The sequence below is a fragment of the Strongylocentrotus purpuratus genome, unplaced genomic scaffold, assembly GCF_000002235.5.
Source record: "Strongylocentrotus purpuratus isolate Spur 01 unplaced genomic scaffold, Spur_5.0 spur5_scaffold_19, whole genome shotgun sequence".
Lineage (NCBI taxonomy): Eukaryota > Metazoa > Echinodermata > Echinoidea > Camarodonta > Strongylocentrotidae > Strongylocentrotus > Strongylocentrotus purpuratus.
The window spans coordinates 18593922-18621669 of record NW_022145604.1 but is presented as its reverse complement, the minus strand read 5'-3'; the positions used below and the strand labels follow the sequence as shown (position 1 = coordinate 18621669).

General features: G+C 37.5%; 1 protein-coding gene across 1 annotated transcript; it reads right to left on the bottom strand.

The window, feature by feature from the left end:
- Positions 1 to 8: 8 nt before the first annotated feature.
- On the bottom strand, positions 9 to 27748 carry LOC588702 (116 kDa U5 small nuclear ribonucleoprotein component). Its single transcript, XM_030990508.1, has 26 exons — positions 27636 to 27748; positions 24690 to 24828; positions 22895 to 23060; positions 22641 to 22719; positions 22020 to 22095; positions 20747 to 20812; positions 19791 to 19826; positions 19350 to 19440; positions 18363 to 18612; positions 16903 to 17094; positions 16449 to 16539; positions 15425 to 15560; positions 14760 to 14887; positions 14033 to 14226; positions 12815 to 12926; positions 10881 to 11021; positions 10315 to 10408; positions 8272 to 8362; positions 7831 to 7917; positions 6930 to 7056; positions 6275 to 6362; positions 5529 to 5647; positions 4115 to 4209; positions 2965 to 3118; positions 1422 to 1529; positions 9 to 680 (listed from the first exon to the last, which is right to left on the bottom strand). The coding sequence occupies exons 2-26, from the start codon at positions 24798 to 24800 to the stop codon at positions 585 to 587; spliced, it is 2928 nt and encodes a 975-aa protein (XP_030846368.1). The 5' UTR covers positions 24801 to 24828; positions 27636 to 27748; the 3' UTR covers positions 9 to 584.

The following is a 27748-nucleotide window of genomic DNA, read 5'->3' as shown; positions in this document are numbered from 1 at the left end:
ATATGACGTACATAAACCTCGGTTTGTCGACAAACCTCCTTTGTGAATCCGGGCCATTATGTTTGATCAGTAGAATATAAAAGAAATCAAGCAGGAGTGTTGCCAATTTAAGGATGGCAAAGAGGATTAACAAGCCCTTTAGAACAAATTATTTTCCTGGTCAGAATTAAAAACAAATTAACCCATATAAGATGTTGGGATTTGCACCTCATAATAGAGCTGGTTTGACAATGAATGCCCTGGCTGCTATTGCTCCATGCTCATTTTTCATGAAGCACAGCCCAACCTTCCTAACTGTAAAAATAGATATCTGTTAAGCAAAATTAGGAAGCAGAGTATCCTGTATCCTTTTCATGGAATTTCAAGAAATAAGAGATTAATCTAGGGTTCATAATGTAGCATTAGTTTGAAGGCCAAAAGAAGGGAATCATTCCTCCAAAATAGGGATGGCTGGCTGGCAGGTAAGACATCATCAGAGCAAAGGTTGGGTCAGGCGGTTCTAAAGCCTGGTCTTTGAGGAAAAATTACCATAGAAACAAGTATAAATACAAAGATTCCCAACAAGAAAGACATCATGAAGGTCTCTACATGGGATAGTTGAGCATCACATCTTGACGGGCGAGTTCCAGCAACATAGGGTCGTCAAAGAACTTGTTGATGCTAACATCCTCGCTAAGTCCCTGGAAGAAGAAAAAAAGGAAGAAGTACAAAAGATAAGATGTAATACTGCTGTTCATTATGTAAAACGTGAACTTTTCTCAAGTGGTAATTTGAAATAAATGCTGTACCTCATAATATGGCAGCAAATGAGAAACAAATATGGTATGGTCTGTTCTTCTAGCTGTTGTTGTTATCATTATGAATAAATTGTAAAGATAATTGAACTACATCCCTTTCAAATTAAATCCCTATTTATGGAAAGTCTTGGCTAGGCTATCAAATGCAGGCATCAGGTTAAAATATAATGTTAGTTTAGCAACTTTCAATCAGTCAGAGGTGGTGTACTATGTACCCATTTGAGAAAAAAAATTTGAACCAAACAACTGCTCTACTGTTGTATTTTGTTGTTATTGTTGTTGTGATTAGGGGTACCTGGATCTAGCTTTTGGAGGGGCTGATCCCATAAAACCCATGGGTTTCCATAAACGAATATCGGTATGAGGAATCAAGGGTTCAGCAACACAAAGACGTAATTCCATATTTTGCCAAAATGAGTATTTGATATCGAAATGTTCAGAAAAATGTGGGCTTTCCAGGAAACACAAAGACATAACTCCATGCAACACCCCATTGAAGTCAATGGCTAGTGAAACATAGACTTAACTCCTTAAGGACCAAGGGGACCTCTATCTTTAAACCACTTTTTCTCAAATGGCCAAAATGGAGTTACGTCTTTGTGTCACTGACCCCTCGAAATATACCTTTCGTCTTCTTGTCTTGATCATGAACTCTCTAGCTAGATGAGTGGCTGGTTGGGGTTCCAAAGGTCGGATGATGATACCTTTATCCAATGGGTCACCAGGGACAATCTACAAGGGAGCGGAAAAAGGAGATGAAAAGATGATTAGTAATTGTGGAGGTGACCTGGTCTAGTGGATACTCATCAGCCTGAGGATCACATGGTTCTTGGTTCGAGTCCTGCCGCAGAACCGTGTCCTTTGGCAGGACATCCATCTTTATTTGCCACACTCAGCCCAGATGAGGTAACTGGGTAATAATAATAAAATTGGATATTTATAAAGCACATATCCCCCATGCATGGTGCTCAAGGTGCTCCACCTATTACCCCAACTCTGCTAGGCAGCCAATTTCTTCGCTTACAGCAATTAAGGAATTCCTTCCTACTGGTACTCATTTAACACCTGGGTGGAGAGTGGCAAATGTAGATCAATATCTGGTAAGAATTAATTCCTTGAAATGCTAGAGAGCAATGATAGCAGCCATCCTGTGGAGCGCCAGGGTGTCAAGTCTGACAGACATCAGCGCTATACAAAAACCCATTATTATTATCATTATTACTATTAATTAATAATAAATGTTGCTTCTTCCATCATAGCCAAGCAGCCAAATATGTAGCGCTCTAGCATATCAAATACACATTTATATCTTGGTGGAGAGAGGCAAATGTGGATTAATGTCTTGCCAGAGGATGCTAGTGCTTCCACAAAATCAAAGAATATATTTGAATACGGACACATTGACAATTTTCATCCTGCACTTATAAAAGTATGACGCAAATATAAAGATAAAGCAGAACTTTTCCATTTATATCTTTGCTTTTGGCTTCGTGTTCAGTCTTGTGTTTGACTCTGATTAGCACAAGATAAAAAGACTGTGTCTTTGTCAAATCCTACATATAAAGAACACAAAAGACAGTCAACAAATTGGCCTTTGAAGGTAGGAGACTTTTATGTCAATTTGTCTTTAACCATTTACTTAGCATGTATTGCCAACTTGCACATGCATATGGATACCATGAGTGCTGATCAGCACAAATAAAAAGCACCAATTCACAGAAGGATTGTAGTGAGTATTATAAAAGCTATCGTCTTCAGAGGCTACACTGCAACACTTCTGTCACCGGTTTATAGTAATTTTACAATGGAAATTTAAAAGCAATCTAGAAACCTTTATAAACAGGCCATATTTCTGTGCAGGTGGTCATTGAAATAACAATATCAAGCAAGAATAGACTGGTTTTCTAATATATACATTGCCCGACATAGCAGCAAATAATGTATGCAGACTGGATTCCAAGTATTGTAGTTCTTTCATTAATATCAGGTTAATGGAATAGGTCCCCAGGAAAGAAAAAACATCCATAAATTTGAATATGTTAGTAAACCAGAAAGAGAGATGATACAATGTACCTACATGTAGTCCTTGATCAAAGACAGAGGGTCAGAAAATTGAGTAATCGAGCGCAAAAATACATGGATAAGTGTGGAAGATGAGATGATTTACCTGCCAGTGATGGAAGACAGAGAGACAGAAAGCTTGTCCTTGTGTATGTGTCCTCAGATCCGTCTCAAAGCCGAACGAATCAATGGCTGGAATGAAAGCCTTGATGGTGTACAGCGGTGACCCTGGCACAGGTGCATCCTGGGTAACGTGACCTCTGTAGATAGAGAAAACAGCAGATAGAGGTTATCTCTGCAGTGGTTTGGTTGGCAATTTATTTAGGGGTAAGACCAATGTATTTGGTCATACCATGTTCCATACATGTATGATACCAGGGCCCCATTTCACAAAACTTGTCATCAGTGACAAATGACAGTTTTTGTTATAAGCCAGTGAAATCCTTGCTTCTGATTGGTTATCAGCAGATTTGTCACTGATATTTGTAATTTGTCATTGAAAAAAGGCTTTGTAAAACAGGTTCCTGATATTGTGGAATTATGAGCATAGATAACATTGAAAGTATCAATTTCATCGGTCTGATCCAATCTATCGAAGGGTTATCAACTTATTAAATTTATTGGGTATATTCAAACCTTTGATACAGTAGGTATCCTAAACGACAAAATATCCTGGACTTGCCCTTGCATTTGTACAGCATCATAATTGCTCATATTTTACTACACTACATATTTTTAAGTACAAAAATTGTGTTACTGCATATTACAAATATGAAGTGCATCTTGGTTAGCATTATCATACAAATAATACACATCATTTTGTTTGGGCATTTGTAAGAATTACCCACACAAGGTACCTTTGGAACAGTCTAACACGCCCAAGGCGGTAGCCAAGGGTGTTTGGACTGTTTCGAAGGTACCGAGTTTGGGTAATTTTACTAATGCCCGAACAAAATGATGTGGGTTATTTGTTTTATGAGATAATGTTTTATTTATTTTATAAAATGATGTTTTATAACATGATTTTACTAATGACTGGTCATTAACAAAATTATGTGTCAGCAAAAATAAATGCCTGGCCACGTGTAGGGTCTCAACCAATCATTTGATTCCCACAATTGATTTTAGAAGAACACATTTTTTTTAATGAAATTAAAAAAAGAAGAATACACTACAACAATGAACAATATATTGAGGATGATCGATTACAATGGTTTATTGTTAATTTAAGTCTGTAACTGTGGCATTAAACTTACCTCCTTCTTGCGAGTACAGTATAGACAGCCGACACACAGTCAGCGGGTGCCTGCACTTCAACAAAGTTGTATGGCTCCATTAACCTTGGGGTGGCCTGTAAGTCAAAGTGGTATTAGAATTGAACAGTAATCTTTAGTAATGACAGAAAATAAATTCTCCCAAGTGTAACAGGTACTGAACTGAATGCTGCATTGAAAGTTCAAGACTACTAATGATTCCCTGATAAATGCCTCCTCAGTTTTATGGAATTCACTTCCAGATTCCATGAGAAATCACAATAATTTAAACAAGTTTAAGGTTTCTCTTAAAACGTATTTATTCAATGTTAAAAGTGTAAACTCATGAACTCAGTGTCCAACACTACATGTACTACTTTGTTTCTAAGTGGATTTTCTAATTTGTATGACTTGTTCTTGTAATTCTTTCCTTTCTATTTAAAGCGCATAGGGACATGCTATCCTGTAATGTGTTATGCGCTATAAAAGAACCGAGTATTATTATTATTATTAAATGGTATTGGTATAAACCGTAGAATAGCAGATTAACGAGCACAGAAAATTAGTGAAATCCAACTAGCGGTTCCTACCCACATGTCTCCTTTGTATAGATGTGAGTTGTGCGTTGTTTTCAAAGCTATTGCCCACTCCTTGTTTCCTCAGTCTGTCGGTCTACCAAGCAAGAATGAAACCTTTTCCTGGAATATGGACCTGGTGCCCAAGTACTTGGCTATGGTAGCTCCTCATATTTTAAAGATGCATAGTAGTGGGTTTTCATGGGGAAGTCGACACCCTTCTGGTGTTTACCCAATAACAGGTGTTGTCAGTCACCAAGAGTGTACTTCACTTTTACGACAGACAGGTCACGTGTAATGCACTGTGCCCTATCCTACCACCTCATGGAATTCTCATCATATATCAAATTTCCCTCAACCTCGAGTCATAGGCAAGTTGGAGTATTTTCTGGTGGGACTACAGGGTACGCTGCTTCAGAGCCCTTTGCATGCACATTCACATTTATTGGCAATGTAACCAAATTTAGTGTCAGCGAAATATAATGCAATATACATGGACATTGACTACTATTTTGTGGTAAGAAAAGGTCTAGTGTTCATAACATTTAGTTTGAAGGTCAACAAATAGGAATCATTCTTCCAAAATAGGAATGGTTGGCAGCTATGCCAAATTCTATATTTAAAGCCCCTCTTCACTAGTTTGGTATGGAGGGATTAGATCTCCCCGCAAGGTCACTGGCACGTGGATATTTCATCAAATCAGCTTTCAATTAACACAAGAAAAAGGGCATCATGGGGGATCAACGGGTACCGCTTAGGCATTGTTGGCTGTATAGAGGGCGCAAGTAGCTGTAAGTAGTGCTGTGGGACTTTAAGGCCTTTACACACCCTGTACCACTTACCATAAGGAAGGCCGAGTATGCAACTCTCCTAGATGTGGGAATGACCTGCCCTCCTCCTCTGTGGATGGGTTCACTGGCTATCACACCATCAAGAATCTTAAACTTGACGTTACGAATCGCTAGCAGCAAAAGGAAATCAAAGAGAATTGTGAAAAAAAAACAAGAAGAAAGCAGTAACACAGGACCTCTCCATTTAACTCTCATAGGACAGCATCAAGAAAAGAATGACTGAATAACAAACTATTTTCACAAGAATGGATCAGAATATTCCTTATATAGTCCTAAGCATGGCAATCATTTGAATTTAACCAAAAAGAAATTGTTATCATATCCTCTGTGTATGGGTTCGTTCGCTATCACACCCTCAAAGATCTTAAAACATGACACTGCAGATTGCTGGCAAGAGAAATTAAACAGAGAAGAAAATATTTATACAAAGGACCTATTCAATTCTCTCATGAGACTCTATACTAAATTACAGCAAAAACTATTTATAATAAAAAGATTGGTGGCAATCCATATTTCTGTTCATGCTTCCATTTAACTTTGAAGGAAAACAAATAATTACGTCTCCCTTCAATGCTGTTCATCAAATATGTAATATACTCGCTTGCTCTTTTTAATAAAGACCTTCTTTTTAGGACCGTTTCATGTTTATAGGGTTAATGGGAACATCTCATATAACAGTTATAAGGGCTTCCCTTATTAAAAAAGAAAACATTCAGCTACAAGACTTGTATACTTACGTTCATCACAAAGTGGCCCTTCCCTGGTACCCCATTGGAATCCCTGCACAATACTGTCCTTCACTGAAGTCAGTAGATCTTTGTCCACCTGGTTAGAAAACATACACACAAAATAATCAAACCCCGTGAGGATACGGGCATACATGTATGTGTGTATTGAACAGGCGATCGCACGGCCTTACCATGGCCATGTATGCAGCGGCAGTGTAACTGGCAATACATGGTAAGTCTGTAAATAAAAAAAGCCATTCAACGCACGCAATATGCAAACTCTCAAATCACGGACATGGTAAAACAGTCCAAATTTGTTTTTTGAAAAAAATTATAAAAAAAAGTTATTTGGTCATTCAGAATTTTGAAAAAAAAGAATATTCTGATTAAACAGTTGGCAGGAATGCCGAGGCCATTAGCTGCGCATTTAATGCAACATGTTTATTGTGCGTAATTACGGGTTGACTATATGACATCATACAATGGCCATTAGCAAGTATTTTGGCTTTAATACAGTTACTTACTAACTAAAGTAAAATACTTGGATGGGACCTTAATAAATCTCAGGGCATTTTACTTAGCTCAGATAAATGCTAAGTAAAATACTGACATAATATAAAGTATTGAATTGAAACTGGGGCCTGGTCCCGACAAGAGCACCTACCTCAGATGGCAGTGTATCATCTACCAGGATATTTGGTCCTGTAGCATCAGGTCCAAAGGCCCAGATGGACCTGGCAGCCAACAGATCCCAGTCGTACTTGGTCTGGAAGAACTCTCCCAGTCGTTTCCTGTCATGAATAGAGAAAAACAATGACGAATATTAAGAATATAACTTATAATATACTATATCCACATACATGTAGGAACGATGAACATACAGGTGGATTGCACATGATTTGTGTCCAACTTCAAATACAAATTATGATAGGTGACCTGACATTCGCTCTAGTAATAAGTACTCATATCATCAGAGATTTAGGGTTAGCATTAGGTTGCAATTGGTTTTTAGAATATGTAGGTCTAGGGATAGGGCTTAGTTGGACTGGGTATAGTGTTTGGTCCAAGACTGAAGTTCATAATTAAAGGGCAAGTCCACCCTAATATATAAGTTTTATTAGAAGCAGAAAAATGACAGGAATGGTTCGGTGAAAGTTTGAGCAAATTCTGATTAAAAATAAGAAAGTTATGAACTTTTGAAGTTGCGATCAATCAAACACAAATTGGCAACTCTGACTAAATCCCCTTACCTCTGGGTTTATAATGAGGCCACAGCTGATATTTTTGTCAACTTTTTCCCAAGATGAACCATGTGAAATCTACTAAACAATGGTGTCGCTAGATGGCACTGTGGACTGTGAACCCACCATATTGGACATTATCACTACCAGAACCAGAACCCACTATCGTTATTATCATTATGTTGACATGAAATACTAAGATTTGTTGATACAATTATATTTCCATAGTGCTGAAGTTGGGAACGTTTGTAGACCAACATGATGAAACAGAAAATCTTGCTTACAATGGCTGCAGTCACCAATATTATGTTATGTTTAATTTACCTATTCCATGAGATTTGGACGACTTCATTCTCGATGTCTTCGGCGAGATTCTTTTCCAGGGGTTCAGCGATCATTGTCAGTTTGTTCCTGAAAAAAAAAAAATCATCAAATTTATAACACAATCATTGAAAGATGAAAGGTTACGCCGAGGTCACAATTGCTCTACGGCTAGGATATGACAGGCATACCGCCCCTGAAATCGAGAGATACCTGCGGCTGCTGCAGAGGATCTGCGGTGGCCTCAGGCCCACCACAGGGCATATCCATATCTTAACAGGCCGTACAAGGCATTAATCCTCATTGTACCAAGTCCCTTAAAGAGGACTTACAGCCGTCATGCTAGCTGTCAAGTAAAACACACCAACTAACCCACCTACTAAATGCACACATATGCAATCTGTGAAGGGTAGAATGCTACTGCAATACCAGACTTTGACTTACTTCTTGTTAGGAGTTTCAGCAAAGCATTTGAGAGAAGATGTTTCCACAACAGTCTCGCAGAAAGCCACAACAGGATCTGCTACTTTGATGTCTGCAAGGAAGGTCAAAGGTCGGGTTGTATATTTATATAATATGGACTGGCCTTGAGGGAGATACAACATATATTTCCCAAACTAGACTCATATTGCCCTGTGTCAAAGACGAGGGCAATATGGGTCTTGTGAGGGCAATATATGTGGTATCTCCCGAAAGTTAAGCCAGTCAATATTGTTATTGTTATCCAAATCAGACATCTAGAGCAAATACATAAATCAACCATGCCAATCTCATAGAACTGAAAAAACTTTGTCAAACCAGCACTGTGCATCCAGTGCTTGACAAAATTTTTGATACACTGCAAACAGTGTGCCTAATTTAGTGTGATTATTACGACACAATAGAGTGCGCGCAAAGTGCGCAGGTTCTCGTACGAATAATAGATGCGCAATGAAAATGACAAAATACAGCGCCGTCAATATGAGACTATATTTATTGCTTTTTTAACACGTAAAGTCCATAGGCTTTTTCATGAGAGGGTAATATGGTCTCATATTTACTGATTAGCTCTTTTAGGATTACAACAAGTGTAATATGATTTTGTAAAACCACTGCTGAGATGTCTGATACGGGTAAAATATATAAAATATTGGTAAATGATACAGGAGTACCTAAAAGGATGACACTGTTAAGCATGGCATGTTAAAGGGAAAGTCCACCCCCAAAATAAGTTTGTTTCGATAGAGGCAGAATAATAAGAAAATCAGGTGAGTGAAAGTTTGAGCAAATTCTGAACGAAAATAAGAAAGTTATGAATTATTGAAGTTGTGATCAATCAAATACAAATTGGCAACTCTGTGACTTATCATACGAGCTCTCCTTCATTTGCTTTGTGCATAATATTCCTTAAAATCATGTTTTCTTCGTTATTGATGACGGAATATATATTTGTTCCTTGCAGGGGGAGTATAGAAACATATTTGCAATTATTATATTTAGGGTGCATGTATGGTTGAAATTTTTCTTGAGGGAAAATGAAAATTTTAGGTTTTTTTAGTACTGAGCAAATGGAAGTTGAGCTCGCATGATACGTCATAGAGTTGCCAATTTGTGTTTGATTGATCACAACTTCAAAAATCCTAACTTCCTTATTTTTAATCGGAATTTGCTCAAACTTTCACTGACTTGTTTCTCTCATTTTTCTACTCCTATTAAAACTAACTTAATTTCAGGGTGGACTTCCCCTTTAAGAATGCATTTGGATCATGCACAGAAAATACCAAAAAGAAGGATATTGACCTGTCATCTACAGCTGAATGTGAAACAAACTCCATATATTTGCTGAAAAATGAAAGTGATTTCAAAAATCAGGGGGGCACCAATCTTAAAGATACTATGTCCCTTTTGCATCCAACATCAAATTCTGTAGAACTTTGCAGGAGTTATGACTATGTCATGTATATCCTATCTGTGAAATTTAAACGTTAGCAGTGTCCTAGTATTCAAATTATGCAAGGAAACCTGTTCACTTGCTAGACTTCACTGTCAGACACTTTTGACTGACTAACTGGCTTTTTTCTTCTTTGGTAATACCATACATAAAATGAACTGTAAAGGGTACATGAGCATTTGTCTACATCAATAACCCACTACTTGTAATGGCCAAAATTAAACTGATTGAATCCTTCTGCAGCACAAAACGTATGACCATTTGGTAAAAGGGTCTGAAAATCAGACTGTTACTTAGGGGATTGCAATCACTTAAGTCGATTTCTTGAAACATGACAGTGATTCTAAAAATCAGTCGGGCACTATTCTCAAGTGGATGAAATGCAATTTCACAAGACCATCGTTTAAGTGGAGCATGTAGGAGTGAGTTGAAGGATTTTTTTTTCCCCTCCTACCTTGCCTTCCTTTTCTTTCTTTCTTTTAATCTTTTTTTTTTCTTCACCATTTGATAGGGAGCATGCATCCCTAAGCCATAGGGGGTAGGAGGGAGATACCTACCGATTTCAGAGTACATTTTCCTGAGATCATGCATAACACAGTCTAGATAGAGCTCTCCCGTACCAAGGAGCACGTGCTCTCCAGATTCTTCAACCTGTTAAAACAAGCAGTAAGGAAACAATTTTCTTACTACAATCAGATATAAGCATGGAAGGAATATATATCATTGAGTTCCAGGGAACCACAGTTGTTGTTAGCAATTTTCTGCAAATTCAGTCTCCCATCACCAAGTAATGTTCATTACTATATACAAATACCTTTTAAATAATTAATTGTAGTTTGTTTACAATGTTTGTTCATTCATTCAATCTTTCACTATTTCAGGCTGGGGTCTGCATGTCATATCAAAATCAAATCACATCCAATAAGTCAAAATGGACTTGTGAAATCTTGGCTAAATTGTACCTTTGATGAAATAAAATGTAGCTTTAGTTGTTTGCTTCATTCAGTTCACTTGCTCATTAATTTATTCTTTCATTCTTGGTGGGGACTTGAGGGTAACCTTTCACACCAAACCAAATCATTTCAACTAATTAACAAAGATAACTAACAGAGCTCCATGATACCTTTGTTGTGATGAGTGGGTAGCTTTTATTGACTTTCCTTAGTCCATCCAACATCTTCGGTAACTCCGAGGGATTGACTGGTTCACACGCTATCTTGATGACTGACGTTGTGTTGAACTTCAGAGGTCGGAAAATATACACCTTCAGGAACAGTGAGAGTATTGATCATAGATGTTAATAGTCTGAACAAACCAGATGTATATTACACATTAACACACTATAAAACCAGACACTTTCGCACCATGAAAGTTTTGCAAATTGCTTATACTGGCCATCTTAGCAGCAGGAAACTTTTGTGAAACTGTATCAGTTTCTGATTTGACAGTTTTCATCAAATTGGGGAAAGCAGGTCTGAAGTCCCGTCAAATATATCTATCATAATGAACCTAATGAACAAAATAACAATTCTACATCCACGGATTTGAAAGTATCATTCATTACACATTATCTAAATTTGCTCACAGTCAACTATTTTATATACTTCTAGCTTATATGGTCATAGACCGAAAGCTTCAGTCTCTATACCGTCGGTTGTTCCACTGAGACTACGTCTGGCTCCACTAGACCTCGGGTTATAGAGACAGAACGATCGCCTATGCCAGCCTATGTTGAAGATATCACGGCTAGATTTTAGCCGTTAGGCCCCTCCCACAAACATGAACAAACTTGCCACGGCCGTATTGTTATGCCCCCAAAATCCCCCAAAATGTCATTTTACCTCGTGCATATCCAATTTTACATTAGGCCTAGGCTATAATACATCGGTTCCACTTACTAACTTGATTGAAATAATCCGTTTAATGGTCCCTTTTAAGGAAATTATGGGTCAAAATCGACATCCATGTTGAAAATCTTGCAAGCCGTGTTAAACTCTCGCTGCCGTCAATCTCATCCCTTCTAGTCTACGCCGAAGGCAAAAATGATTATGAAGGAAAAACTGTGATAACGACATTACGAACGTGTAGATGGCGCACAGTTTTTCCTTCATAATCATTTTGCCTTCGGCGTAGACAAGAAGGGATAAGATTGACTTGAAAAAACTTGAATTCGGCGTAAATATTCACAATTGAATGACACACGCCCTTAAAACTAAAACAACAAAAACAACAACGACAGCAGCGAGAGTTTAACACGGCTTGCAAGATTTTCAACATGGATGTCGATTTTGACCCATAATTTCCTTAAAAGGGACCATTAAACGGATTATTTCAATCAAGTTAGTAAGTGGAACCGATGTATTATAGCCTAGGCCTAATGTAAAATTGGATATACACGAGGTAAAATGACATTTTGGGGGATTTTGGGGGCATAACAATACGGCCGTGGCAAGTTTGTTCATGTTTGTGGGAGGGGCCTAACGGCTAAAATCTAGCCGTGATATCTTCAACATAGGCTGGCATAGGCGATCGTTCAGTCTCTATAACCGGAGGTCTAGTGGAGCCAGACGTAGTCTCAGTGGAACAACCGACGGTATAGAGACTGAAGCTTTCGGTCTAATATGGTCAAACCTGCTTTAATGATCACCTGTATAGAAAGACCACTGGTATATAAAGGCTACATTTTTCGTCTTGAATAGGGTTTCTCAATGATACCCTTATTAAAGCCACACTGTCCTACAAGTAGCTACTTGCTCCCTCTATAAAAAAAACAATGCCTAATCGGTGACCATTGGTCCCCCATGATCCTCTTTTTCTTATGTTAATTGAGAGCTGAGTTGATGAGATAACCACCTGTCTGATGATCTTGCAGGGTCGTCTTATCCCTCCTATAAACTAGTACAGCTAAGTTTTAAAGGAACCTGCCTATAGAGACCACTTTTCATGATTCCCTTGAGTCGTCTTTATATACAGGTTTCACTGAACAAGTAGTGCAATACAAATAAGTTGCTTTGTTTCAAGAATGGCCAGAGTTTGCCCGATGCTATATGATCTTACCTCATCCAATCCTCTGCTTTCAGTGATAGTGGCCGTTTTGACGATTGGTTCGTCCACTCCTTCAATCAGCACCCAGTTACCTGCCGGCACACGATTCACTTCTATCTTGTACCTGTTCATCAAAAGATGAAGTCATGGAATATCCAAGTTACTGAATTTTCCATTGCTTAAAATATACATGTATCGACAGTGGCATCTAAATGCACTAAAAAGAATCACTCTCCAGTCCATTTTCAGAATTTCAAAATACTTAGAAATATCTTTAAGGGGTCAGGATTTTGGTTTCCCTATTTATTTCATCATTGAAACAGAGACAATACATCTTTTCTCACGTTATTTGTACGACTGTGCTTTAAAGCTACATGTCCATCAAAGTCGAAGGGAAAATGTGGTACCAGTATCTTTAATAGTAAAGCAGATCTAATTTGGGATTCAATTTTCTAGGTCTCCATGCTGTGCCATTCTGTTTATCTTATTTTTCTGATTTCATACAAGTGAACTTATTACAAAGGTTGGATTGCCCTTTTATTATCTACAGTAACAACTAAATTATTCATACCCCTTGTAAATTTGATGTTTTTTGTAACTCAAGAATGAAATGTGGACTGGTTGAACTAGGGCCTTTGTTGACCACTTATAGAAGAAACATAAATCAGAACTAAATCAATTTTCACGTTCTTAAAATTACAAAACTTGGTAAGGGTATGAGTAATTTAGTTGTTAACTGTAATCCATAGTGCTCCTTTAAACCTCCTCATCTTCTAAGGTGTAGTTCTCTCTGAGGACACGACCTCTTGGTTGGCATGGATAGTCCCTTAAAGGTATAGACAAGTTTTGTAAATGCCCCCCCCCCTCATGAAATAAAATGGAAGCTCTTATTACCAAGAATTTGTTTCGACCAATATGTGATGATACAAATTTTGCCGGGAAACCACCTACTAATCAATATATTTGGTAAATTATCGTATCAATCCGGCCTGGATAGATATCGCAAATGCACTTCAACATTGAACATTTGGGCATACATTTCTGTTTTTTTGCAAATTATTGCCATCTAAACCTCTGAAGGCAATATTTAAACAATAATGAATGGATATTTTGCACCCAAAACCCTTGAACCGCAATTTAACCACTACTGGTCTATATCTTTAACCTCTCTATATCTGTAACACCTTCCCATACCCCCATTGACCTTTTAACCCTTGACCTTTGACCTACCTTGCTTCTGAGATCCAGAGCCTTCCCACCATGGTGATCCTGGAGTCTTCCTCGTCTTCTAAAGTGTAGTTCTCTCCTAAGACCCGGACCTCTTGGTTGGCATGGATGGTCCCGCTCATCACCCGTCCGAAGGCGTGGAAGCTCACCCCGTCCTCTGTGCTGTACATCTTAGTAGTGTGCAGCATCAAGGGGGCCTGGAAATGAGAATCGGTAACACTAAAGCCTTGTCCAAATATGACGCCACAAAACTGCTGCAGATTTATTTTTATGATGAAGTAAAATACCCTGGCTATCCTTTTCAAACCATGACCAACATTAAAGCAGGACTGCACTACTTGTAGCTACTTGCGCCCTCTATACAACCAACAGTGCCTAAGCGGTACCCGTTGATCCTCCATGTTCCCCTTTTTCTTATCCTAATTGAGAGCTGATTTGATGAGATAACCACCTGCCAAATTAACTTTTCACAAGCAATCTTAAAATATAAATCATGTGCAAAGTAACTAAGTAGCATTCATATTACAGCAACAACAGCAAAAAGAAAAAGGAACTTCATCATTTAACCATAATAATAATAATATAATAATAATAATAATAGTCCACTCCAAATTTTATTAAACCGAAACGGAAATTCTTTTTGCCCAATTGATTATGAGCCCGGCAGCCACTGAGCAGCGCCAGATCGACGTTGCTCTTGAATCTTCTTTGACACACAAAGTGTACATACCTCTGAATCGCAGTCAATCATGGCATCACCAAGATCTGAATCAACTGGCCCTGTGTAGCAGTGGTCCACCTTGTTCTTAGCATTGTCCGCTGGCGATGGTATGTGATTTACGCACATCTCCACAAAACCTGCAAGAAATAGGGCACATCAATAGTGCAATTACCATATTTTCATGATGGTGATTTGGTGAAGGTATGTGATTTATGCATATGTCTACAAATGTGGCAAGAATCATGGCCGATCAAATAACGATGACCAATTTTCTGTTATTTCAGAAACGTACATGATGGTGATAGTATGAGATATACTTGTAGGAACATCTCCACAAATCCTACAAGAAATATGGCACAATCAAAAGATCAATTGCTAATTTTTAATTTTTTTTCCCCCTACTCATATGTGTCATTTGTGATTCATCAGTAAATGTGGGTTGAAATTTCAACTAGTGTAAAGAGTGAAATTATTGCCCCTTTTCAATCTGCACAAACCAAGTTGTAGGTATGTCCACATTTATCAGGACTTTGGGATCCTATTGGTTTTCTGCCATATGGCCTCGGTTTACAAGAAAACCCTTATGAATTAGGCCTATTTGTATATGCTTTCATCGTTATGTTTTGAGTGGAATGAAACTTGAAATATTCCAAATGTGTGAATGATATCCTTACCTGTGAAATCTCCAAAGAATTTTCTGCAGATGAGTTTGAGAAGGGGTCTGATGTTGAGTTTCATCTCTTCCTTGGTTAGGTGAATACTCAATTCATCCAGTACACCAGGGAGAGTGGAATCAACATCTCCAACAACCTACAGCATGTACAGTGCACAGCAAAGAAACAAAAAGGGTTACCAATTGCAATGTTCAATTTCTAGGAAGAGTGGAGTCCACATCTCCAACAACCTGCAGCATGTACAGTGCACGACAAAGAGACAAAAAGGGTTACCAGTCGCAATGTTTAATTTCTAGGAAGAGTGGAGTCCACATCTCCAACAACCTACAGAATGTAGTATGCACAATAAAATACAAAGATATAAGATAGGATTGCCACCCGCAAATTTTCAACATCTAGGGAGAGTGGAATCCACACATAAAAGATCTTCAACAACATACAGTATGCACAGCATCCATCATAGAGACAAGAAAGGGTTACCCCTCAAGATTTTCAATATGTACATGTAGAGTGAACTCCACATCTCCAAAAATCTACAGTATGCACAGTGCACATCATAGAGACAAGAGAGGGTTACCACTCAAGAATTTCAACATGTAAGGGTTGAGTGGACTCTCTATCTCAAAATGCAAAGCGCACAAAATAAAGACAAGAAAGTTTTACCAGTCACAGTATAAAGGCAAGTGTATGACTTTATACTACCATAACAGAATGACTGCACGATCAAACAATCAGAATAATACTATAACCACATTTTCCTAAGCTGCCCTTTACGGGGACCACTCACAAAAAAAAACAATCATACAATGTAAGTCATATGGAGAGACTTAATCCCCCAACAAACCTCATGAGACATTCAAATTGTAAAAAATTAGAATGATATGGAGATAAATATGACTAAATATATAGGCCTACAAAGAAGTTGAATTCTATGCATCAAATCATAAACATATGCAAGGCAAACTGTTGTTTGGAAACTGGTCCCATTTAGTGTACATAGCTAAATATAAGAGTAGGAACACACCTGAGCAAAGAGCTTGTACATTGGTTCCAGGATGAACTCTATGAAGCTCCTTTGTGATGTGCTGACTGGAGGCTTCCTGGTGAACTTTCTCCTGCAGGAAAAACAAACAGAGAGAGAGAGAAAAGCAACATGATGGGGGAGATTCCAGAACGGAAAGGGGGACATTATCACAACTCTAGCCTCTGAATGATGCAAAATAATAATTAATTACTACTGCAGTGTAACCGCTATGAGACTGCACAAGGAAAACAAGAAAAGCCATTTGAATAGGCATGTGTTCTTAAGTTCCAATAGATTATAATTCTGAAGAACACATGACAAGCAGTCTTAATAAAGAGGTGGTCGCTAATGCAAGCTTTAATGTAATACGTCAATTTTTTTAGTAATGTTTAATTTTCTTGGTAATTTAAGTAATGAGGGAAATGAGAGAGCATTTTGTGTTCTTCAAACTCACGTTTTCTGGCTGAAGTAGATATCTCCCCAAAGCCTCTTGGCAAACTGCTGGTAGTCAATGTCCCCGTAGGTATCGGTGTAGATCTTGGCAAATGATGACAGGGTAAAGCAGACGCTGTACTGGGAGCTCGCGAAGCAAACATTACCAAGGAGAGGAGATACGATCTTCTGATCAGCCTCATCGGTGTACACGCTGGTGAGGAGAAAGAGAGTGGTTGGGGTTATGAGCTGTTTGGTCGTAGCTCGAGTATTGGGGGTGGAATATCTTTGTGATGTACGGGTAGGGGGATGAGGGAGGGGGAAAGGGTTCATATATCACCACATATTCAATAATTAAAAGCATCTTAATAATCATAATCACCATCATAATCACCAGCATCATTATCATCATAATTACCATCATTATCATCATCATTATCATCATCATAATCATCATCATTATCATCATCATTATCATCATCACCATTATCATCATCATTATCATCATAATCACCATCATCATCACCATTATCATCATCATTATCATCATAATCACCATCATTATCATCATCATTATCATCATAATCATCATCATTATATTCATAATCACCATCAACATCACCATTATCATCATCATTATCATTATCACCATCATTATCATCATCATTATCATTATAATCACAATTATTATCATCGTTATCATCATCATCATTATCATCATCATCATCATCATCATCATCATCATTATCACCATCATTATCATAATCATCAACATCATCACCATCATTATCATCATCATCATCATTATCACCATCATTATCATAATCATCATCATCACCATCATCACCATCATTATCATCATCATAATCATCATCACCATCATCATCACCATAATCATCATCATTATCACCATCATTATCATCATTATCATCATTATCATCATAATCACCATCATTATCATCATTATCATCATCATTATCATCATAATCATCATCATCATCACCATTATCGTTATCATCATCATTATCATCATCATAATTATCATCATTATCATCATAATCAACATCATCATCATCACCATCATCATCATCATCATTATCATCACCATCATCACCATCATTATCATCATCATTATCACCATCATTATCATAATCATCATCATCATCACCATTATCATTATCATCATCATTATCATCATCATAATTATCATCATTATCATCATAATCAACATCATCATCATCACCATCATCATCATCACCATCATTATCATCATCATTATCACCATCATTATCACCATCATTATCATAATCATCATCATCATCATCACCATCATTATCATCATCATTATCATCATCATAATCATCATCATCATCACCATTATCATCACCATTATCATCATCATTATCATCATCATCATCACCATCATCACCATCACCATCATCATCACAACCTCCATCACCACCATCCCCACCACCACCATACCTTAGCAAGCCATTGATCTCATCCACAATGTGCCTCAGCTTGTAGTAGGCATCCGTAGGAGGCAGTTTCAGCTCCAAGACCAATCTGTCAATTTTGTTGATGCAGATGGTGACGGCCAGCTTCTCCTGGACGGCGTGTTTGATCACCCTCTCTGTGTTGAGCATCACGCCCTCGGCAGCGTCCACAAAGACCACCACTCCATCAGAGATCCTGAAAGCAGCTGTCACTTCGTCAGAGAAATTGACATGACCTGCAGAACAATTGATGCAGAAGAAGTAGTAATACTTGCATATGGGGATCTCTTTTCCTTTAAATTTTTTTATCAGTTTATCTTATAATGTGCCTGTAGAAGATGGGATATTGCAAAACTTGCATGCCATTCACGCCATAAATCTACCCAAGATTGAAAAATTTTGTAAATTGTACTCAATAGCAGATGATAAATAATCATAATATCTTTTCCTGAATAAAAGAAGGAATAGTATATATTGCACTGTGAAGCTTGCATCAATGGACAACATTGTGGGGTATCATTTCACAGGTACTCAAGAATAAGAGCTTACTCCATAACGACTTATACCATTTCTGATACTATAATGTTAGGTGCATTGCTCATGATGTGTTGCTTCCAAGGCCTCTTGTCCAGTGTTTAAAGAGGAATAAACTTTAAAGATTGGCGCAGTGGAATAAAGCTTTTTTTTTATGCAACAGACTTTCAAAGCGGTGGTACAGAAGGGCATTTACCTACGTCACACTGCCGAACGGAATTCAGAAGAACTCTAAATGAACCAATTCTTGGGCCATTTGAAGTGATGTAATTTTTAGTTTGGTTATTTGTCAGATTGGTGTTAGTCAGTCAAACATTCATAACTTTCCTATTTCTAATTGGATATTGGTCAAACTTTTGCTAATTTGTTTTCTCTCATTTTTCTGCCTTTATAAAACCAATTTGAAATCAGGGTGGACTGCCCCCTTTAAGTGACTTACCTGGTGTATCCATGACATTGACGAGGAAATGTTTACCCTTACAGTCAGGCAAGACCAGTGTGACAGGTTGAGCTTTGATACTCACTCCTCGCTGAGGACCAGAAAGAAGGATAAACAATCATTGAAACAAACATGGCCAATGTCATTTCTGTTTTTTTAATATCATCATCTCCTTCATCATCATTCATCACCATTATCATTATCATCATTTCATCATCATCATCATCATCATCATCATCATCATCATCATCATCAACATCATCATCATTATCATCACATCATCATCTTCATCATCCTCATCCTCATCCTCATCATCAATATCAACAAGACAATCATCCCCATCACCATTATTTTATACTTATAAAGAGGGATGAGAAATAGGTAGACAAGGGAAAGTGAAACCAAACCAACCATGTCAACTATACAATGTTATTAGCTTACCTCATGTTCTGTGAATAGAGTGTCTGTGTATTTCAGCTGCAAGGAAAGAAGAAAATGTTTATAAAATCAGCACATTATCATGGACCACCATACATATTTGAGATCCCATTTCATGGAATGCCTTTGGGACTAAAAGCTTAAATGCTCTAGTGATAATAAGCGGGAATATATATTTCATAAATTTGACATCATGGCTACATTTATTTGTACAGTGAAACCTGTCTATAAAGACCACCCAGGGGAGACAAGAAAAGTGGTCTTCATAGGCAGGTGGTCTTTGAAGACAGGTGCCTATTGTACATGTTTCAATGAGAAACTTTTTCAAGGGAAACAAAAAATGTGGTCTTTGTAGACAGGTGGTCACTAAAGCAGGTATGACTGTAATACAAAACAAAACTTAATTTGTTACATGAACAATAAATACACATAAGAGAATCAATCATAGCTCAATCATAGCCAAAATTTTAAAAAATGACATAATTAAGCATTACTTTGTGTACCAAAAACCAATACTATATTCTATGGGGGCAGATCATTCGCAGTTGCTGGACCAAACCTTTGGAACAATCTCCCCAGTTTCAGGCACCCACTTCTGCGACATTCAAATCTTCACTAAAAACGTACCTCTTTGGCCTTAATTAATTGGTTTAAACTATCCTTACTTACGTTCTTTGTTTTGACCATGTTAGCTATCTCTTTATTATGTTATTTACTTTGTTAAGTTAGTCATTTTAGTAGTATAAGATTTGTATATTTCTCTGTGTTGATTCCTTTTATGTGATTATATATATGCTTGTACAGCGCAAAGAGAAACTTATGTTTATTTTGCGCTATATAAATATTGTATTATTATTATTATTATCTGCATATGTAAGGCTTTATTAGCTGATAGGCATGCATACCTTGAAAACTCCTTTGTAAAATGGTGTAGACTTACAAATGTTATAAGAACTTACATGTTTATCATCCTTAGTCCTCAGGTCTGGATGAGTTTGCTCAAGCAAGCAGTCAACAAAGGTCGTCTGCAAAGTAAATTTATAACGTCACTTACTTCACCATAACACATTATACATTGCTCTATAGTCTGTACAGTAGAGTGATCTGCAGCAGGCATCAGAACATCTACTTTATTACTCTAAAATACTACAAATACTCCCACTCAAGTCACTCTCTGACTGTACATGAATACATATTTCTTCATCTGAATTGAATAGTTTGTGATTCTCAAGCCCAACGCACACTGTGCAATCTTCCTGCGATCCAATATTCAAAGAAATAGCAATTATGTCGGATATTCAAATCTAAACAAACACCATCTTCCTGACGTAGGTTCTAAACATTGATAAGAATGCCAACAAGTAGAATTTTAATGAATTTAAGCTTTCTAGTCAGAATAAAAAGCTAAATCAGCTTCAAATCGTAGACTATCGCACTACTGGTGTGACGTCACTACGAGCTGATTTATTAATCATATGACGATTCAAATCATGGATCATTAAGATTTTGTTAAATGTTTATTTCCGATGCTACTGCAAATTCTTCCAAAATTAGATAATAGTCAGATCGTATAGAGTGTGGAGGGCTTTATAGGTGCCTGTACTATTTCACAATGCATTGTGCATGAATTTATTTTCATGGATACTGGATATAACATTTTGGTTGCATATTGGTGTAGCTTTTTAAATGATAAATTATTACGTTGTCTGCATTAAAGAAAGATCACTTTCAGTCTTCCCTAGAATGGGGGACTAAGTAGGTGAACTTTTCATTGCAACTGAGAACATGATGACGACTTTTTTTTTAAATGAATGAAAGAATCTGAAAAGAAGTCCGTAATTTCAGCATCCATTACCAGACTTGAAATGTGCTGCAGACAGATCTAAATAGAGACAAGTCTTAGGTCAAATGAGCAGTAAAAAAAACGGGGCAAAACAGCAGCATATATCCCTAACAGGAAACCCCAAAACCAACCACTGGAGCAGCTAGATGTTCTTTAAACGGAGGTGTCACACACAGTATTTTGAGTTAGAAAGTCCGGATTTGCTATGTAAAAGATCAGATTCCCATTTGTATGTATTCTATTGTTTGCTTCTAACACAGCCCTTTAAAAAAACTTTCATTGCTAATAAAGAGCTTTCCAGAATTAAATTGCATAATAAATTCCACATATTTCATGTGCTGGTCGTTTATGCTACAAGAGCTAAAATGAATACAATATTTGTCACTAACCTTCCCATGATGCAAATGTCCAGCCAAGGTCACATTGCGGATGAGATTGGGGTTGTCCATCATGTCTGCAAGGTACCTAAGGAAAGCATGCAAAAATATTATATAAATCACTTGGCATCAGTTGAAAAGTATGGTGGAGTACAAGAGGTGTTCATGTCACAAGTAAAATTCAGGGATATTCTGACAAACGAGCATGCTCAAGCAACATTTGCTCTTGGGTTTATTATTAAATACTAATGAAAAATAAATCCAAGAGCAAATATTGCAGATAAACAAGCATCCTCTATACGGTAAGGTTAGGGTTAAGGTAAAGGTTAGAGTCAAGTATAGTCTCCAAGTCCAGGGTTGACTATAGATAAGTCAGTTAGTAACAGGAAATTGACTACAAAATAATTTCCCCCATGGCATGTATTGTAGAACCAATTCGGACATGAAGCAAGTATTGAATGCTATAAAACAATTACTGCCAAAAGCTTTAATCAAACGGTTTCCCGCACACAGAGAAAATCAAAAGACTGTACAAGTACGATGCAAATTCAAGGGCTGTGCAGAACAACTCAAGGAACAATGAATGAAATATTTTCCAAAACAAACTCAGGACTAGCTTCAGGGATAACTTACTCCATGTCATAGGCTGTGGCAGGCAACTCCTGTTCCGTGAGAGTGAATTTCTTCTGTTTGACAGGTGCAATGACTGGCTCTGTAAGCAGAGAAGAGATAAAGAGAGCATTAATAACTTGATACTGAATCTATGTTGATGTGGTTTCAAAAATGTTTTCTTATGTGAGGTATATCAAAACACAACAAAGGTTGGGTATATCCATTCGTTTAAAGTTTAAAGAAGCTGTCGACTCAAGTTTTTCGGCAAAACAAACCTGTAAGTGGCTGTGCATCTTCTTCATGCGTGATGGTCTCAACGTCCGGTCCATAGATCTCCTCTGCTGTCGGGTAGTACTTCTTATCTTCATGGAGGACCACGGCCTGGCTGGTATCCTCGTCATCATGATCATCGATGTCGTCGACACCCTCATCATCATCCCCCTGCAAGATTGAGATGTAGGATGATTCAGTTTAGGAAAGATGACATTTGGACGATAAGAAATTAGTTCTATGACACATTCATATTTTCTTAATTACTTTATTATCAATTTTTTTTTTCTCTGACATTTGCACAACATATTCTAAGCCTACCAACTATGATGATAAATTGTTTTTTGGTCATGTATCTTCCTGAAACCTAAAGGATACATTATCCAATAGAAATTTGGAGAAAATAACAGGGGAAAAAAATTATCAAAATGTTGTGCAGTACATATATATCACATGTTTTAATTAAAATCAAGGATATGAATTGCTCCAAGTAAATATCACTATTTCTGTGGCTTTTCTTGGACAACTATTGTATTCTTCCTCCAAGTTATGTATCTGCTTACGATAATTTTGAGTAGTTGTCTTTCCAATTGTGCTTTCGTAGTTTTTAATGATTTTTTTTTCTTGTTACAATCACGTATTTGTTTGAGTTCGTTTGGCACCATTTCAGCTAATGAAGTGCACATACTGCACATTTTTTCTGTGACTAGTCTGATTGAAGTTGCCTTGCAACAGCTACAATGTATCAGTACCAAACTTGTGATTAGCAAGTAATTTTCAGCTTTTAAAAGAAGCATGCGGTATTCAAAATAAAAGAAAAATATCTATTTTGTCTTTAAAAAATTATTCGATCGGTATGTTGTAAAGAAGTATTTTTATGAAAGCCGTTTTATTATTCAAACATTAATGTTTCTTTCAAGTTTCAACCCGATTTATTCATCCTGTCGAGAGACCCTGCCAGTACATGTAGTTAGCTAGCTGTGCTGGCAACAACAAACCCATGGGGCGAACTGCTTTTCAACCCATATTTAATTTATATTGGCAGTTCGGATTGATTCAGGATGAGCTAGAATATGATTGGTAAAAATTAAATACTTAAGTTTTAAGGTGGATTGATTTTAGTGATGTGCAAAACTGCAATTTCTTACATATTTCATTACTTTTTTCGGAGCATCGGTTTCCAAAAAATGAAACCGGGTGACCGACCGTACCGACTCAGGCCTAAACCAAAGAACTCTTCATTATTTCTATGATTATAAATGTTGAAATATCGCCAAAAGGCCCAAAATATATATTTTTGGATTCCGCATTGGCCATTTAATAGAGTGACCATCAAGGTTCTCAATAAAATCAGTTGTTTTCATTCAGCTACACTCACCATATCAAAATCTGCCATTGTATCTACCAACATCCTGAACTCTTGTTAGATAAATTCTTGACCAATTTTTTTTTTGGGGGGGGGGGGGGGTTAAATTCTTGACCAAAGTCATACACCACTTCTAAATGCATGTGGTTTAACTAGCCCACTTATAGGACCATTAGTATACTTTTTTGTGTAGGAAAAATATTAAGACATCCTCTATTGGCCTCTTCCATATTCTTTGTATTGTTTATATTTGCTTATACATGTATGTATAATGTATTGTTAAATGTATTTTTTACGAGATTCTCAAAAATCAGCAAATTAGAGACAATTGGTGACACCTAGTAAATAGCACTAAGAAACAATCAAACAATCATGGTACAGAGTGATCATCAGGGTTCTCAACAAGCGAGTTTTCATCATTCATGTAAACTCACCATATCAAAGTCTGTCATGGTATCTCCCCTGCCATTCCGCTCATCATCTGAATCACTGTCCAGCTCAGGACCAATGTAGTTCCCAAATTCATCGTACAGATCTGCATCCATGGTGGCTTGCTGGTGGGTGGGCTAGATGCTGAAGGAGTAATAATAATAATAATAATAATAATCCGCTCATATAGCACTTAATACAATGTCTCTTAGTGCTTTACAGATATACTTTTACCCCAGTCATTGGATTCAGTGCTTGCCCGCACACACTGTGTGCACAATCCCCACTCCCTGGGGAGCATTCCAGCCAGGCGTTACTTGATGCTCAAAAATTGTTTGACCAACAATGATGGTCGCATCCTACCGGGTACCCATTTAACAACTTGGTGGAGAGTAGCAAGTGCAGGTTAATATCTTGCCAAAGGATATTTGTGTCGTGTCAGGATTCGAACCCTCGACCTTCGCATCTCCAGTCAAGCGTCTTAAACCACTCGGCCACGACACTCCCATGACCAAAGAAACCAAAGTAATTCCTGAATTAAGCTGCAGATTAACAGACTTAAAAATGTCATTTTAGGGACAACTTTGGATGCAATAGAAGAAAGAAGTTTCAAACGGTTGTTACAAACAGTGACACAGATGCCCGTTTTTCGAAACCGTCATAAGTCTAACTTCTTGACTAAATCGGCACAGGGAAAGATAAACTCTACCTACAGGTGTACATGTACATGTATCTTTAAATGTGTAAATTGAATTTTTAAAACATGTGTTTTAATGCTTGGAATGTTGAATTTTTGTCATTTTAATTATGTGCTGATGCCTAAAACGTTGGACAAAACTTTTATAACATCATATTTTTACTAAGAATAATATAAGGGTGTATTTTTATAAACTATCAAATGAAAATATCTGGGGGAACCCATCTCAAAAACATAGCTGATTCACTCGTCATGAATTGAAATACTCACAAATATATTTTACAAGTAATTCTATGGTTCAATCTACACAAATTTTGAAGTATATTGCATTACTTATTCCCTGGTACCATTTTCAATTTTTTTTATTCCTAATTAATTTAAATAATTGCAGTTTTCCTGAAATTCCCTTTTTGTTAACCAGTGCAATTGCAACTAAGGCTATGTCTTGGCCCCTCTTCTTGCCGATAGTATCGATTTCACGAGATGTCCATCTAGTATAGCTCTTCGTGAAATGGTTTAGGAAGATCAGATACATCTCTATAGTTGGCGGATAAAGCTATGACTGTCTGTCTTGCCGTTGGTTTCGAGAAACATGCCCTTGCTCTTTAAGTTGATTGTGCAAGAAAGTTTGATGATCTAATCAAGATCTTGTCATCATTTACTTACACAGGCTGTGACGTATTTGAATGATCACAACTTCAATAATTCATAACTTTCTTATTTTCATTCAGAATTTGCTCAAACTTTCACTCACCTGATTTTCTTATTATTCTGCCTCTATCGAAACAAACTTATTTTGGGGGTGGACTTTCCCTTTAAGGGCTCCCATAGGGTCCCACGGAGAGGTAGGTAAACAACATCTCAAATGGGTCCAAAATCACACTTTCCCGCACCCGACCAATATTGGACAGTGGCTTTGATGAATTTTGTTGTACACTGTAGTTTTGGTCTTAATTACCTCCTGAATTTAAAAATCGGATGTAAAAATAACAAAAAAAGGGCAATTTTCTTACCAGACCGATACAGCTCAGCTCCCTTTTCACGTGTACCGTGTGAATTCACGATCTCTACACAATGGTGATGACTCTGACTGGCACTTCCGTGATTGTGCTGCTTCCGTATAATGCGCTGTATGAGTGTTATTCAGCCATTATACGGTTGCAGCACATTTACAAAATCCCTTCTAGTCTACGCCGAAGGCAAAAATGATTATGAAGGAAAAACTGTGATAACGCCATTACGAACGTGTAGATGGCGCACAGTTTTTCCTTCATAATCATTTTGCCTTCGGCGTAGACTAGAAGGGATGAGATTGACGGCAGCGAGAGTTTAACACGGCTTGCAAGATTTTCAACATGGATGTCGATTTTGACCCATAATTTCCTTAAAAGGGACCATTAAACGGATTATTTCAATCAAGTTAGTAAGTGAAACCGATGTATTATAGCCTAGGCCTAATGTAAAATTGGATATGCACGAGGTAAAATGACATTTTGGGGGATTTTGGGGGCATAACAATACGGCCGTGGCAAGTTTGTTCATGTTTGTGGGAGGGGCCTAACGGCTAAAATCTAGCCGTGATATCTTCAACATAGGCTGGCATAGGCGATCGTTCTGTCTCTATAACCGGAGGTCTAGTGGAGCCAGACGTAGTCTCAGTGGAACAACCGACGGTATAGAGACTGAAGCTTTCGGTCTATGCCGATCTTTAAACTTGGCGTCTCTGCCCTTCGTCGGAATGGTATGCAATTGTCATTGTGCAGCAGTTTGCCATGAAACCTTTGAGAAAGTGTACTAACAGTAGGGGCGCTGGTCTAAGAATGAAGATTGTCCGCATGGATATCCTTGTATATGCTGACAAATTACGTCCATAAAAATAAGGATCGTCTGCATTATTTATTACGGACGCTTTTTACTGCGGCGCTCTACGGGTTTTGGGTTCCAGATTCGTGTGCTGGCAGTAATAAAATACCCCCAGTTTAGTGTATACTTTTATTGGTTGTCCATAACGTGAAAGTCTCTGTACAAGGTGAATGTGAAAATCTATCGCCATTGCCATTGGCATTGCAATGCAACTCCCATACGTCATACGTTACACAATATGCAATTCATGGGACTAGGCCTACACTTTAACCTGGGAAGCAAGGTGCCCTATTTCCTCTTTTTTCATGACTGGTAGAATAAAAAAACATTTAAAACATCAAATTATTGTATTATATATAAGCACCAATTTTAATATGATGAAGTAACTCACCCAATCCTGATTTAAATGATGTTATCGGAGATAAGAAAAACTGCCAAAATCCGTTGTGATTCGTTTACAAAACGCCACTGGTGAACATGCGTTGTATATGCAGTCTAAGAATC